The sequence below is a fragment of the Emys orbicularis genome, chromosome 7 (assembly GCF_028017835.1).
Source record: "Emys orbicularis isolate rEmyOrb1 chromosome 7, rEmyOrb1.hap1, whole genome shotgun sequence".
Taxonomy (NCBI): domain Eukaryota; kingdom Metazoa; phylum Chordata; order Testudines; family Emydidae; genus Emys; species Emys orbicularis.
In genome coordinates this window covers 63,740,432-63,756,744 of record NC_088689.1, presented here as the reverse complement: position 1 = coordinate 63,756,744, position 16,313 = coordinate 63,740,432, and the positions used below count along the sequence as shown (strand labels likewise).

The following is a 16,313-nucleotide window of genomic DNA, read 5'->3' as shown; positions in this document are numbered from 1 at the left end:
GGAGCATCTTCATGAAACAATGCAGAGGTGAGAAGGAGAGCATCGGATTTCTATATCCATCTCTAATGCAGCTCTCTTGGTGGATTTTCTTCAAAAAGTCAATAAAAAAGACAAACTGTAACCTACTTTCTTCACAGATTTGATGTTCCAACTCCTGAGAGATTAAGTAGGGCAAGTAAAGGGGAAGGGGCAGATGAAATTCATTTGCATTATCATACAAAGATATTGAGCTTATTCCCAAACAAATTGAGCCAGTTGTGTGAAATCTAAATGTCCTGTAGCACTCATTCTGAACAAATCCTCATAGCAAGTTTTCAAAGAAAAGTCAACAGAGTCTATGAGAAAATAGCTAGTGGAAAGGTAGCCTCTTTGGTATTAAACAGACATGTCGTATTAAGACAAAGAAAAGCTGGTATTATACATAACTAAAATTTGAAACACATTGCTCATTACATCACTGATGTAGTGCTTTCTATTTTCAAAGTACCATAAAAACATTAATCAATCACCACCACAGGTGATTATTATTATTATTAGAGCCTGCAGGAAAATACCACACAACTATTGATAGCTGAGGACAATAAGATTAAAAAGACCATTACACAATCCTACTAAACCATTGACAGATAATAGTTCCCTATCAGTTAAAATGCATGTTGAGAGACATCATACCACCCTTTAAAGGAAGAGGAAGCCATTATACTCCACTTCCTGTTTTTAAGGATTTAAATCAAGCTGACAATTAGCAGCCATATGTAGCAAAACAACCCCAATAAACCTATAATTACATGAATTTATCAATGAATTGATCATCACCATCAGCCAGATTTCTTCCAAGACTTGTTTTTCCCCACTGTTATTTACCTTCTCTTAACATGGTAAATTTAAAAGGCTTCATTTTACCCTGCTGTGAGCCTTCCTGGCCCAAACTCTCCCCAGTGACCACATGGCTCACCTTTATGCATATTTCCCATTGACGTTATTTCCCTGAGGTGCCGTGTGCCAAGGCAGTGTATAAAAGCCCCATGTGACACAACACCAGAAAGGAAAATAAAGCACATGTCACTGCTATACATTTACAGGATGTTTGTTAAAACAGAAGAAAACAAGTGAAAGATTTGCTGTGCCATTGTTTCTCCTGGGTGAGCAATAACCACTGTAGTGGAGCCAGCCAGGAAGTCATGTACCAGCTGACGTTGACAAAGCTGTTCAGCAGACTGGGTGCACTTTCTTAAACACACAGTTCTGGATGAACTACAGAGGCTTTTCTCTGTTTCCATAACAACTGTGGTTATCCGGCGGGGGGGGGGGGGGGGGGGAGGGAAGCAAAGGAGAACAGCTGCTTCCTACTATATGTAGGGGTGGGGGGTAGGGAGGTGAATAGACAGATCTGTGTTATTTCTAACCCTTCAAGCTGCAAACAATAAGTATCTAGCTTCCATCTCCCAAACTGTAATTTCAACATCTCCAGGCAAATGAAAATTAGTACAGATAAGAGCTGTAAAGTGGTACCTGTAAGGGTTCTTTTGAAAACTGAAGGACAAGTAAGAGAGATTAAAAGAATGCTGAGCTATTAATGCTGTAAGCTTGAAGTGTGATACAAATGGACAGGTGAATTTGCAGAGCTTGATAAGAGTCCTAGAAGGTGCTCAGAAACATACTGCTGTGTATGATAATATATAGATAGATGACAGAAAGAGACACACACATTGGTGATGTCTACATGAACACATTTGGTGTCACATTATCATCGCGTGACACATAAAGTGGCAGAGAAAAACAACACAGAAAATATTAGGGCTGGGTCGAAGGTTCCAGCAGAATCTGAGATGCCTTCTCTTTGGCTGTGTCCCCTGAATAAGTTGTGCCTGAGTCTGCAGATTCATACCCAAAACACTGAATTCATAGACTCATAAACTTAAAGGCCTGCAGGGACCATCATGATCATCTAGTCTCACCTCCTGCACAGAACCTCACCCACCCACTCCTGCAATAGGTCTATAGAATCATAGAATATCAGGGTTGGAAGGGACCTCAGGAGGTCATCTAGTCCAACCCCCTGCTCAAAGCAGGACCAATCCTCAACTAAATCATCCCAGCCAGGGCTTTGTCAAGCCTGACCTTAAAAACCTCTAAGGAAGGAGATTCCACCACCTCCCTAGGTAACCCATTCCAATGCTTCACCTAGTGAAAAAGTTTTTCCTAATATCCAACCTAAACCTCCCCAACTGCAACTTGAGACCGTTACTCCTTGTTCTGTCATCTGGTACCTCTGAGAACAGTCTAGATCCATCCTCTTTGGAACTCCCTTTCAGGTAGTTGAAAGCAGGTATCAAATCCCCCCTCATTCTTCTCTTCTGCAGACTAAACAATCCCAGTTCCCTCAGCCTTTCCTCATAAGTCATGTGCTCCAGCCCCCTAATCATTTTTGTTGCCCTCCGCTGGACTCTTTCCAATTTTTCCACATCCTTCTTGTAGTGTGGGGCCCAAAACTGGACACAGTACTCCAGATGAGGCCTCACCAATGCCGAATAGAGGGGAATGATCACGTCCCACGATCTGCTGGCAATGCCCCTACTTATACAGCCCAAAATGCCATTAGCCTTCTTGACAACAAGGGCACACTGTCGACTCATATCCAGCTTCTCGTCCACTGTAACCCCTAGGTCCTTTTCTGCAGAACTGCTGCCTCGCCATTCGGTCTCTAGTCTGTAGCAGTGCATGGGATTCTTCCGTCCTAAGTGCAGGACTCTGCACTTGTCCTTGTTGAACCTCATCAGATTTCTTTTGGCCCAATCCTCTATAATTTGTCTAGGTCCCTCTGTATCCCATCCCTATCCTCCAGCGTATCTACCACTCCTCCCAGTTTAGTGTCATCTGCAAATTGCTGAGGGTGCAGTCCATGCCATCCTCCAGATCATTAATGAAGATATTGAACAAAACCGGCCCCAGGACCGACCCTTGGGGCACCCCTCCATGGGTGTGTTCTGCCCTCCACTGCACTATACCACTTTAAAGCTTTGTCTTATTATTGTTTTAATTAAAGGTTTATTTCTGGTTCTGTAATGAATAATAATAAAATAAATGTTAAAAATCCATTAATAAAGAATCGGCAATGCATTTAAGAATGCATTTTACACAAAAAATCCTTACATTTTCTATAAATCAGGGTTTTACAAAGGCATAAAGGCACAGATAAAATACACAATGCCACAACGTGCCACTTCTACTACCCACCAATGAGACTGCACTGCTCACAATCTTTCCATTCTCCCCCACCCTCCCGATGACAGCTGTGTGTACACCTGCACATTTTCAGGCCTCAGACTCAATGCAAGAGCAATAGGCATCCCTGACAATCTTGCCGTGGCTGATTCTTATTTTCTACCAGACACTTTTCTGGCTGCTCAAACTGCTACAGCTTTCTGCCTTACTCTCACAAATATTGTGCAAAATACAACGTGCAGTTATAATCCTAGGCACTTTTATTCTGCAGCCTCCAACCTATTCCACAAACAGTGCCTCCTTCCTTTCAGATGGCCAAATGCACACTCTGCAACTACCGAGGCAATAGATAAACAGTTCCTTCTTTCTGTCCAAGTGGCCTGTGGATAGCTTCATTAATCAGGGCAGAAGAGGATAAGCCAGGTCTCTCAAGGTAACTGGAGGAATCTCCACATCATTAGTGTATATAGTGATCCTGGGGGCAAACTGTCCTTTATTCATTAAGGTAAATAGAGCTGAGTTCCAAAAGATCCCAGCATCATGGACCTTTCCAAACCAACCTACGTTTATGTTTGTGAACCTGCCACAATGGTCAACCAGCCCTTGGATCACCATGGAGAAATACCCCTTTCTGTTTATAAACTCTGAGCCCTGGAGTGGGGTGGGGGGCACATGGGTCCCATCAATTGCCCCAATACAGTTTGGGAACCCGATGTGTGCAAAACCATAAATAATCTCCTGAGCATTACCAGATTTTATAATCCAGTGCAACAGTATTTTATGCATGGCAGTGCACATCTACATGACTACAGCCCCAAGAGTTAATCTCCCTACACTGAATTGGTTGGCAATGGAACAGTAACATTCAGGGCTGGCCAGTTTCCAGATATCAATAGTGACATGCTTCTCAATGGGTATGTGACCCCATACACTGGTCTTCTGCTACTGCAGCTCTGGGGTTAGTTCGGCAGAGATCTAAAAATGAGTTGCTTTACCATCCTGAAATTCTGTCGCCACTGCTGCTCATCTCAGGTCTGCAGAATGATTCTTTCCCACCAACTGATGTTGGTTTCCTGTAGGGTTACCATATTTAACAAATAAAAAAAGAGGACCCTCCACGGGGCCCTGGCCCCGCCCATTTCCCACCCCCACCCCCCGCCCCAACTCCGCCCCTTCCCCGCCCCAACCCCGCCCCCTCCTCCCTCCCACTCCCAGCCACGCGAAAAGGGCTGCCCGAGCGCTACCGGCTTCATGGTTTGCCGGGCAGCCCCCAGACCCTGCGCCCCCGGCCGGCGCTTCCCCAGCGCAGCGGAGCCCGGGAGGGGAAGTGCCCAGCCAGGGGCGCAGGGTCTGGAGGCTGCCCGGCAAACCGTGAAGCCGGTAGCGCTCGGGCTTCGGGCAGCTCCCATGCCTCCGGACCCTGCGCCCCCGGCCGGGCACTTCCCCTCCCGGGCTCCGGCGGCGCAGGGTCCGGAGGCATGGGGGCTGCCTGAAGCCCGTAGCGCTCGGCTCTTAAACAGAGCCGAAGAGTCAGGGGAGGAGCAGAGTCGCCGCGGCCGGAAGCTCTGCTCCTCCCCTGACTCTTCGGCTCTGTTTAAGAGCCGAGCTGCCCGAGCGCTACCGGCTTCGGGCAGCCCCCATGCCTCCGGACCCTGCGCCGCCGGAGCCCGGGAGGGGAAGTGCCCGGCCGGCGGCTGGGGTCTGGAGGCAAGGGGGCTGCCTGAAGCCCATAGCTCTTGGGCAGCTCGGCTCTTAAACAGAGCCGAAGAGTCAGGGGAGGAGCAGAGCAGCCGCGGGAGGGGAAGTGCCCGGCCGGCATTTTTCCCGGACATGTTCGGCTTTTTGGCAATTCCCCCCGGACGGGGGTTTGATTGCCGAAAAGCCGGACATGTCCGGGAAAAACTGGACGTATGGTAACCCTATTTCCTGAGCCCCGAAACAGCACTGCACCATGTGAAGCTGCTCCAGGAACTGCTCCTGGAATAGCAGTTGCCTGGCGTCATCCTCATCTTCAAAGCTGCTGCTTCTGCTGCCACATCACCTTCTCAGTTGTGCAGTGGGCAAAGTTCAAATTTCAAGTCACCCAGTTGCAGCACTGAGGCACAGCACATTATTGGGTCCGTGCTGTCAACAGCAATTCAAAAATGCCGCTAGCCTGCCCAGAAGGACAGGAAGCATGGAATGGAGAGACTGGAATCATGGATTTTTTTAAATTTGATCCCAAATCCCAGAATTCCCCTGGCTTGTGCTATGCATCCCACAGTGCACAGCAGCAGAAATCCCAGAATGTACACTGCTCAGCAGCAAAGCAAAGGACCCTGGGATACCCTCCAAGAATACACATGCTTAATGCACAGCAAGCCCCCACCATGCATATCCAATGATGTAAACTGAAAGAGGGCACAGCTCTCCTATAGCACGCTATTAGTGTGGATTGTGTACTGTTAGTTAACAAACGTATCAACTCACTTCAGATTAACCCCCCCCATTAGAAAATCCCTTAAATTCTCAAGTGCCTAAGTCACTTTTGTAAATGGGACTTAGGTGCTTTTGAAGATTGTATTCACAAACTATTAAATCCAGTCCTGGACAGTTACCTTTACTGGTTTATTTTCCCCCAAAAAATGTCCCACCATGCTGCTGGTTCAGCGGCAATGATGGGAAGGCTAATATAAGCAAGGCTCCCATGGACTCTGGTATTTTCACCACCACATTGTATAATCCTGCACTGAGCACAGAAATTACAGTGAGGAAGAAAAGATGACAGCAGTAAAAATAATGGTAACCAAATGATTTAATAATTTGGTGACTACATGCCTCATTCTTGCTTCTCACCTTGCAAGATGGGAATTTCCGTTTCTAACAATCAAATCAAAATAAAATCTGCTCCAAGGGATCCCCATAACAGAATTTCACTTTAACTACTAGGCTGCTCTTGAATGTTAATGTAGACATATGGCTTATGTAGGAAAACTAGACCAGGAAAAGGTATAAAGCAGTAACAAGTGGAATACCCTAATTCCCATTTCTGCAGAAACAGATTTGCTTGGCTACTTCCCAGTAGCACCACATAAAACACTTGCCACACCACTCCTTCAGCATTTCCCAGAAAGTAATTTGAGAACCAGTTCAAAGGATACTACTGGGGCTTAAATGAGAAGGACCAGCTGAAGTGGAAGTGTGACAACCTCTGTCCTTTACCACAAATAACCTTGGTTTCCTGAATCAGCATCTCTCATGTAAATAATTTAATTGACAATAATAAACATGGGAGAACAGCGGGTTTCTGTAAGTCACAGTTAATTCTATTTTTAAGATGAAACACAACTGTAAGGTACTATATGCAGGGAAATGACCTTTACAGAAAAGTTCTATTAAATTTAATGGCGATGGATATCCTTTGTATGTAATTTTTAAACTATGCAAGAGAGTTCTACAATGGGGACATAATTTTCTTGGGTAGTTTAAAACTTCTGTACAATGAATATGGAGGATATTATTCTCATTTATACCTGTAGGTTTTAGCACTATTCATTTTACATGTCTGTTTCATTTCTACAAACCCCTTGGTTTTATCCTTGTTACATTTTATGACACTGTCATAAACATACAGCTAAGGGTAGCATAAAATCCCTCCTTACTTGTAAAGGGTTAAGAAGCTCAGATAACCTGGTTGGCACCTGACCAGAAGGACTAATGGGGAAAGAAGATACTTTCAAATCTGGGGGGGGGGGGAAGGCTTTGTTTTGGGCTGTGTGGGTGTTCTCTCCAGAGACAAAGGGAGAGACCAAGCAAGTAATCCAGCTCCCACTGAAATGATACATCTGATATTACAGAAATAGTAAGTAATAGCAAGGAAATGCGTTAGAGTATCTTTTGTTTTAGCTTGTGAATTTTCCCTGTGCTAAGAGGAAAGTTTATTCCTGGTTTGTTTGTTTTTTGTAACTTTAAAGTTTTGCCTAGAGGGGAAATCCTCTGTGTTTTGAATCTTTTGTTACCCTGTAAAGTCATCTTCCATCCTGATTTTACAGAGGTGATTCTTTTATCTTTAAATAAATTCTTCTTTTAAGAACCTGATTGATTTTTCATTGTTCTTAAGATCCAAGGGTTTGGGTCTGTGTTCACCTGTACCAATTGGTGAGGATATTATTCTCAAGCCTTCCCCAGGAAAGGGAGTGTAGGGCTTGGGGGAATATTTGGGGGGAATAGGACTCCAAGTGGTCCTTTCCCTGATTCTTTGTCTAAATCACTTGGTGGTGGCAGCATACTGTTCAAGGACAAGGTGGAATTTGTGCCTTGGAAAAGTTTTTAACCTAAGCTGGTAAAAATAAGCTTAGGGGGGCTTTCATGCGGGTCCCCACATCTGTACCCCAGAGTTCAGAGTGGGGAAGAAACCCTGACAGAGACAAAATGGTAAAAGGGTGACTGACACCAGACACCCAGTACCCCAGCTAGTCAGGGTGTGTTTCTTAGAGTCCACCTCTAAGTATTACAGCAGCTTTACATGTTTAATGTATTTATTTTTCAAATAAATTAATTCACATTAATTCACCTTTAATTAAAATCACACACCTGTAGAGCATTTCATCTAACGATCATCCAAGATTTTTATCCACATATTTTGGTACATTTCACAATCTAAGTCTATCTCCTCTTTAAGGAAGACACCAAAATGAATAATACAAACACCAGTGGCAAGGTGACAAGATAAACTTCTGCGGTAATCAAATTATTCACATTTCTATTTTTGTTGATCATGGCAGGCTTCGTACAGCAGTGTCTTAGCTTATGCTCTTGAACAAAGGTGACATTCTATTTTACGTAGTGCTGAGCACTTGCATCTTCCCATTTAGGGTGACAAGAAAACATAGACAGATGCACAGAAGATAAATTTAATGGAAAATGCAGTAAACCAGATAGCTAGAAGAAGAAGAGATTATATAACTTTCTTCCAGGTAAGCTGCATAGAGCTGGGAAATGGAGGTTTCCCATGTTGGAAACATTTTCAAGATTTCAGAATGTTTTTTCATCCTGAATCAGGACAAATAGTCAAAATCTTGAAAATGTTCACAAACCAACAATCAGAAAAAAATCAGTTCAGTTCAATCAAAACTTAAATATTTAATTTCATGTTTGACCTCATTTATTTATTTTTGGTTTATCATTATTAGCTTGACTATTTAAACAAATTGAAAAACAGAACTTTTAATTTTCAAAAAGCTCAAAACAGGATATTTCAACAATTTCAAAAGCTTTTTTTCTTAATTTTTTTCAAAATGAGAAATTTGTCAAACCCAACCAACAGCTTACATTTTGAGGGATCAGCATTTTCTGATGAAAAAATATTTCATCAAAAAATTCCTGACCAGCTCTAGAACTGTGAGATTGAAGAAGGCCCTCTGCCCTATATTTTTAGGGAACCTTATTTTCTGCCTATTGACCCATGATCGATATTCCATAAGACACATCTAAGAATTACTTAATCAGGCAAAATGTTTGGTTTAAAGCACCAATTCGGTAAATAATTGTGCAAAAGATCATACACTGTTACAAAAATGTACTACCTTATATCATTGTGGGGGCGGTGTCCCTTAAAAATAAGCTTTGCCCTGTACTTTTCATACCTTTACTCTTTATTTCCTTGAAATAGTCACCCTAGTAGACCCATTGCACATTCTAACAGCATAGTGTTTAAGCTGACTGAGGGGCAAATATAGCTCAACAGCAGCAGTCAGTGTAAATGTCTGCTATCCCACTCACCCACTCTAAGCACTTGTGCAATATGATTTGTTAAGTTAGGAAATCTACTTCATGAGGTTTGCAAGGATGAGCTGAAAGCTTGACTAGACCTGACACTAAGCTTCAGTAGGAATTGGTCCTGCAAACATTCAATTTAGGTTCTACAGACAGAATTTGTCACTCCACTGCAAGTCACTTCCAAGGAACTGACTGCCCAGATAAGAATGATTAAGCGAGATTTTTCGATGAGAAGAAAACATTAATGAGGTTCCACTTTAAACTGATGTTTACACCGCACTTTGCTAACTTGTCCCCTTCACTTGGCAAATAAATCCAGACAGCAGTTATATAACAGCTTTCATGCGATCGTGCTGCACTAAAAATCAATTACAACTTTTCTCCCAAGTCAGTGTTCAGGGGACCAGTTCCTAAAGGTTATTTAATAGTGAATGTGGAAGATTGATTTTGAGTTAAACGCTGGCCTACAGTATGAAAAGGTACTTTAATTTCTTCAGCCACAGCTCTATCTGGTCTTATTTTGATCCTCAATAACACTGTACAGCCATTAGCTTTAGAAATTTCTACATTGTTCTTGGACAAAAACATAATAGCTTTCCGGAGTGGGCTATGTTAATTCACTAGGAATTCATGGGTGAATCTCTCAAAATATTTTCCAACAAATATTCAATCAAATAAAAATACCAATCTAGATTCAGCTGTGTTCAATTTCCACAAATATTCTAGCAAATATGCTGCCTAGCTGAAATGCTCAAGGAAACAGTGAATTTTACCTAAGGTCAGAAGTAGGTCCATTGTTTCTAGATAAAACATTGGGAATAAACTAATTGCTTGCAGCAGACAATGGTGTATTTTGAAGACAAAATTAATGAAATGATCAAGTACTGTAACTGGAAAAAAAAACGTTTTTAAAAGCTCTCTTAATGCCTTGAAGCAACTCTAGTAAGATAAACTGCTCCATTTTTTATGGTTCAGATTTTACCTTTAACTTCTTTGAATTTGTGGTGAAATTCACCCCAGCTCAGAGAACAGGCATAAATTCCTACAATTCCCTTAAGGGTTTAAGTGGGGAGTGCTTGTTTATGTAAGACTCCTATCCTGGGGTGAATTTCATCTTTGATAAATAAATCAGCACATGCAAAGGAATACATCAGCACATGAGAAATCAGCACATTCACAAGAAAGAGTCAGATTGTTAAGATTTGCCACTTTTAATGCTGGAGATGTCAAGAAATTATGTGAAAACCAGTACACCACTCTTCATAAAATGATTGGTATGCCAGGCTCACACAGAGAAGGTCAGAAAATTAGAAAATTAAGTTGGTTTAACTACATTAGTCAGGGGTGTGAAAAATCCATACCTCTGAGCAGCGTTGTTCAGATGACCTAAGTTTCTGTGTAGACAGCACTAGGTTGACAGAAAAATTCTTTCATCAGCCTAGCTACTGTCTCTTGGGGAGGTGAATTACCTACGCCAGTAGGAGAACCCCTCCCATCGGACTAGGCAGTTTCTACACTGAAGCACTACTGTAGCGCAGCTGCACCTCTGTAGCATTTTAAATGTAGACAAGCCCTAAATCTAAAAGCAATATCCCAAGAGGTAGTCAGGTAAGATGGGCTGCACAGGTTAATAAGCCAGATAGTAGAAAATAACTGATGTTAAGTGGGGAGGAGAATCCAAATAAAATTTTCTTTTTAGATTCACCTGCAGATCAGATCTCTGTTGAATGAGTGCAAAACATATCACAGATATTGATTGCATGAACAAGAGAAGAGACATTTGTCAATAGTATAGGGCTAGGACTTAAAATAGGTAAGACAGCAATAGAATTTTATTAAGAAAAACAATCTAAATTAATTATTGTTGAAAGCAATAGAAAACAATAGGAATAATAGGATCTGTATCACCTTAACATTGCATTGTGAGTCAGTCTAAAAGCCTGAAAAGCCCCACGTGTTTTTAAGAAATTCTGCTAATTTCACAGAGAAGATGCTTAGACAATAAGGAAAATATCAGCCCAAGAGCAGCAACACCGTTTCTATGAGCAATAAAAACTCTCTTTCCCAAAATTAAAAATCAAAGGCAAAAATCTGCTTTCACTTAAATCCATATCACCACAGATATCCCACTTAGTTTTTACTGGGATTGGAGCATAGAATTCAACCCACACTATATGACCAATCTCTGCATTAAGTACAAAACTGTTGACATCAGGCCTAATCTGAAGCACAGAGAAGATCTTCCATTGACATCAATGGGCTTCAGATCAGGCCAGTAGAAATGCAGTAGTAGTTAACAGGACTGCAAAATTACCTGACTGAACTTAACTGAGTGAAAACTTTCTGCTTTTCTAATACACTTTTTGACCACAAAATTATGTATTTTCAATTTCTGATGTACAGCTCCATTTGTTTATCTGGATTTTCTGAGTAGATTAAAAAAAGAAGAATAGATCATCACAGCTTTGTAGGAACCAAGATAATCCACATTGCACATCTCATTCAAATCCTATTCCACAGTTCCTACTAACAGCTAAAAAAAAAACATTCTCATTGAGCCCAATTTTCAATCTGGCCTCCACTTTAGAAGTGTAACATTGTGTCCACTAGGCAATAAGCTCACACTTTTGCACTAATAATGAACTAGTAGGAAATTCACCAGGAGTGCCACACTATGGGTACCATGTATTGTATGGGGAAGCGTGCAAAGTTATGCCTGCAAAAATATTGGCGTAGATAGAAGAATCAGTCCCTATCTACAACAAAAAAGGACTTTCATAACTTGCTGTCTCAGCAATGGGAGCAGGTCTGCCTTTTTCATTTCCAAGAGAAACTGTGAAGGGAGAGAATTAGTGGTGTGGCATAGCGCTGATTAGCAAAATCCAGCCCTCCTGAGACAATAAGATGAAGAGCTCATTAACAATTACTCTTTTTAAAGAAGATTTGAGCAAACTGGGTAAAACTCACAAGGACTCTGCCGGTTAGAGTCTGGGCAGATATCATCACTCCTGCCCAGTCTTTCACAGAGGTCATCCAGCCCACTTCCGCTGCGACAGTCTCCTCTTTCTCATCTGTAGGTTTGCAGGTTCCATCAGCCTGGGTCTCCCCACCAGCATTAATCTTCTGGGCCTCCTGTAAAATAAAGAGAAGATTTAGAATGTTTAGTATGGCAACAGTAACACTTCAAAAGCCCGTGCCTAGAATAGAACTAGTACAGAGTTGTGATTATAATGCAGAGACTGCCCATTCAGAGGCAGATTAGAGATGAGATGACATTAAGCATGCTCTCTGTTCTCACCTTGTCATATGGTCACGATTCCGTCCCTTTCTAGTGGCAGCCCTATAAACAGCCTAACTACTAGTTACTAGCTCATGGAGCTTCTCCTTTACTTCAAGTCTAAAAGGCATTTTTGACACCAAAGAATCAGGGTTCCATCCCTAGTACTGTGTGCAGAGTAACTGGCAACTATGACTTTTGTAATTATGCAGCCACTTATTCATATATTTATTTACTATAAACATATACACATGCAGAGTGTACACTGATGTTTTTAATTTATATAGATGTTTAATAAATGTGAGCATAATTTATGTAAAAATTTCATTTGCAATCTCTCGAATTAGTTTTCTGAGTAAGTCTACAATGGGGAGTCCAATGTAGTATTACAATCATTATCACAAGGGAAGGAAACAAAATACACAGTTGAGAATCTTCAGTGAGCTGCTATGCTGTCAGTGAGCCATTGTTTCAATTGAGGCATTTGATATGTCAGAGGAACTCCTTTGTCTGTAATTGCTGGTCATTATGGAGCCAAGAGATAGAAATTAAAAAGGAGTCTCAGCAGCACTAAGTAAGCTGACCGATGAGTCACATTCATTGGAATTCACATCCATCATGGGTAAATGCTGCAGCAAGGATGCTGTATTCTTACAACTGCCTTCTGCGTGCTAGTCATGGATTCCACAGGGGAATCAAGGAAGAGAAAGGCAAAACCAGCCTGGATTACACTGCATTATTTTTAAAATATATCATATTCAACATATCATAATATGTCATGAGCGTGCCTTGGGTGACAACAGACCAACATAATACTAATGACTACCTGATAACTCAACAAACTGTGCTGCACAACAATGCTTAGGAGAGACAGCAGAACTCAATTCTGCAAACTGTTAAGCACTCTCAACTCCCACTGACATCAAAGAGGGTTGAAGGCACTCAGCACCTACCAGGAGGGCTCAGTACCTTTCAGCATCAAGCCTATAGAACACGCTAGCCTAGTGAGCAATGCTTGAAATCAACTGCTATCAGTGCTCTTTGGAATATCCCAACATATCAAACATATGTGATATTGATGAGGGTCTTATAAGTAGGAAACCACACCTGAACAGATGTACTGTTGTTGTAAGATAACCATGAGACCTTAAGCATGTAGTAAGGTATAAAGCCAAAGGCACTTGCTGGAGACTGAACATTATTGCACTTATACAACAATCATACTGAATTTGTGAACAAAAAATATTAGAATAAGACTAACAATGTAGTGTGGAGCTGATCAGTTGTTCTCTCAGACTCTCACAGCTCTGGATTTCAATTAACCAATGAGATTGCTCCCTTAGTTTTACCCATGCCCTAAGTAGTGCTATGGGATGTCTCTTGTAACTGGACAAATAGCTATAGTGTTATTATCCAAATTAATCAATTGTGGTTAAAACAGTACTCATTGCTTTCTATATAAACATCTGTGGGAAGGATAAAAGCCACCTTCCTTCCATTTGCATATCTGGACCTCATTCACTCATCAATATGGATATGATGAATCAGACATTGCAATCAGCACTGAAAGAAAAATACTGCATTCCATATGCATAAAACAACCCACAGAAATGAGCTCATTGTCTTAAGCAATAATTACTATTGAGGCACAAGACATTCCCTGAGGATTAAAGGCTGACTAGGTGGAACAGATGACCCAAGATATCACCAAGACATGTCAGTCAACCCTCAGGAAATGCCCTGTCCCAAGGTTAACATTTCTATTATAAAACAGGAAAAGAAAGAAACATGTATGTAGATTTTTTTCTGAATGGATGATGTAGTTTCTATTGGTACACACAGGGCACTGCTACAGAAATAATATGCTGTGCATTAGCCAACCCAGATTGCTTTTCCTTTCATCTGTAAGATAGAGATACCATAAGAGAGCCCTACCATAAAAATGATTAAAACCCTACGGTCATGTGGGGATCTCTGTGATTTTTAATTTTAACTTCATACATCTAATATCTGATTTTCAGAGGTAGAAACCACTCAACTCCAGCTGAGTCAATGTAAATTGTGGGGTTCTTAGCAAATCTCAGAATCAGGGTCCCTGGTGCCTCAGGTTGAATACCCAAAAATATTTTGGAAAGTGTGGGCCTAAGTCACTTGCCCAAGGTCACAGAATGAGCCTGTAGCAAAACTGGGAACAAAAATACCCAGGTCTCCTGTGCTTTAGCTAGGAAAAGTTCCTCTTACTTGAGCTTATGGTATGTTTAAGAACTAGGTGTGACATATGAAGCCCTAAAGTGTAGCTCACTATTTACTTCCTTCCCTTTAAGAGGAGAAAGAGAAGAAAGGTAAGCAAATGCAAGGTTTTAATGTCAATATGCTGAAACAATAAGCAATCTCACTTCCCCTAAATACAAGTACAAATATTATGATTGTGTGCATTTAGTCTGTGATGCATTTATAGTAAAAGTAGGTGCAGTCCCCCAGGTGCCTGGCAAACTGCCAGCATAATCACTAGTCTTGAAAAGTCTGGAGATCTCTCAAGGAAATGTTGGAGACAATCTACAGTACAATTCCATACAGTGATGTCTTCATGGTGGATTTTTGCTGTGTCACCCTCGTTATACAATTTCCCCCTGTCCACCAGCTCTTGTTACTGTGCTACAGGTATGGGTTGAAAATATAATGCGAAACATGCAAATAGGAACACGACAGCCTTACCAGGTAAGTGGAGAGTCTCAAAGGCCAGTCCCCTCGTCTGGTACAATCTAGAGTCCAGCTTGCACAGATACCATCGCAAACTGTACTGAGGAATACCTCATATCTAAATTTGCTCAGTGGCCTATAATCCATCCCACAGATATTTAGAAAAAATAGTTAAAGTACTTGCCAAGAAGGTTATAAACCTATTTTTCACTAAAATAATTAAAATACACAAAAAATCATACAGCATGAATATACATACTGTGACAGTGTACCCCATAAGTCTTCATGGGAATATATATATATATATAACTAGAATATGTTTTATGCTACATGTGCCATGTAACATATCTAAGTAAAGTTGATGATCCACTGAATACATTCCTCCTGTTTGTATGCATGTATCATTTTTGTACTTGAAGTTAGGAATATTAGCTGTATACTTGCTTGATTTCTATTGAGAAAGGAATGTGCAAATTAAATGCCCAATCAAGAACCACTTAAGCCAACAATGAACTCGAAGACGCCACTCCACATCGGAGCTTTCCCAGGAATGTGTCTTGGCTGATAAGAAACTCAGTCATGCATGGACATGTGACTTGCCCATGTGACTCCAAAACTCCATCTTGGAACTGGACTTTGCATAGGAGAGAGGAGGGGGTTTTCCCCCACAAGAGAAAGTATATTTAAGCCTGCAGGAGACCCCTCCATTTTGTCTTCAGCTGGCTAAAGGGATAGCCTCTCCACCCCAAGGATACCTGAAAGAGACTGGAACGAAGGACAGTAGCTACAGGGGGTGTGAGTGATTGCTGGACCCAGACTAGAAGGAGACTAGTCAGTAAAAGGAAGCTTACTGGAACTGGTGAGGTTTTATCTGTATTCAGTTGTCTTAGACATAGACTTGCATGTTCTATTTTATTTTGCTTGGTAATTCACTTTGTTCTGTCTGCTATTACTTGGAACCACTTAAATCCTACGTTCTGTATTTACTAAAATCACTTTTACTTATTAATTAACCCAGCGTATGTATTAATACGTGGGGCGGGGGGGACAAACAGCTGTGCACATCTCTCTATCAGTGTTATAGAAGGCGAACAATTTATGAGTTTACCCTGTATAAGCTTTATACAGGGTAAAACAGATTTATTTGGGGTTTGGACCCCATTGGGATGGGGCATCTGAGTGATAAAGACAGGAACACTTCAGTAAGTTGCCTTCAGTTATGTCTGCAGCTTTGGGGCACGTGGTTCAGACCCTGGGTCTGTGTTGGAGCAGACTGGCGTGTCTGGCTCAACAAGACAAGTTGCTGGATTCCCAGGCCAGCAGGGAAAGCAGGGACAGAAGTAGTCTTGGCACA

The 16,313-nt window shown here is 41.5% G+C and overlaps 1 protein-coding gene across 11 annotated transcripts in view; it reads right to left on the bottom strand.

The window, feature by feature from the left end:
- Window positions 1-16,313, bottom strand: part of KCNMA1 (potassium calcium-activated channel subfamily M alpha 1) — an 898,072-nt gene that overhangs the window by 652,183 nt on the left and 229,576 nt on the right. For 10 of the 11 annotated variants that reach the window (XM_065407332.1, XM_065407334.1, XM_065407336.1 and 7 more), the window contains exon 2: window positions 11,950-12,114. The exons of the other annotated variant lie outside the window; for it this stretch is intronic. In XM_065407332.1, the coding sequence (XP_065263404.1) occupies window positions 11,950-12,114 (165 nt within the window). The remainder of the gene's footprint in view (window positions 1-11,949; window positions 12,115-16,313) is intronic. 11 annotated transcript variants of the gene reach the window in all.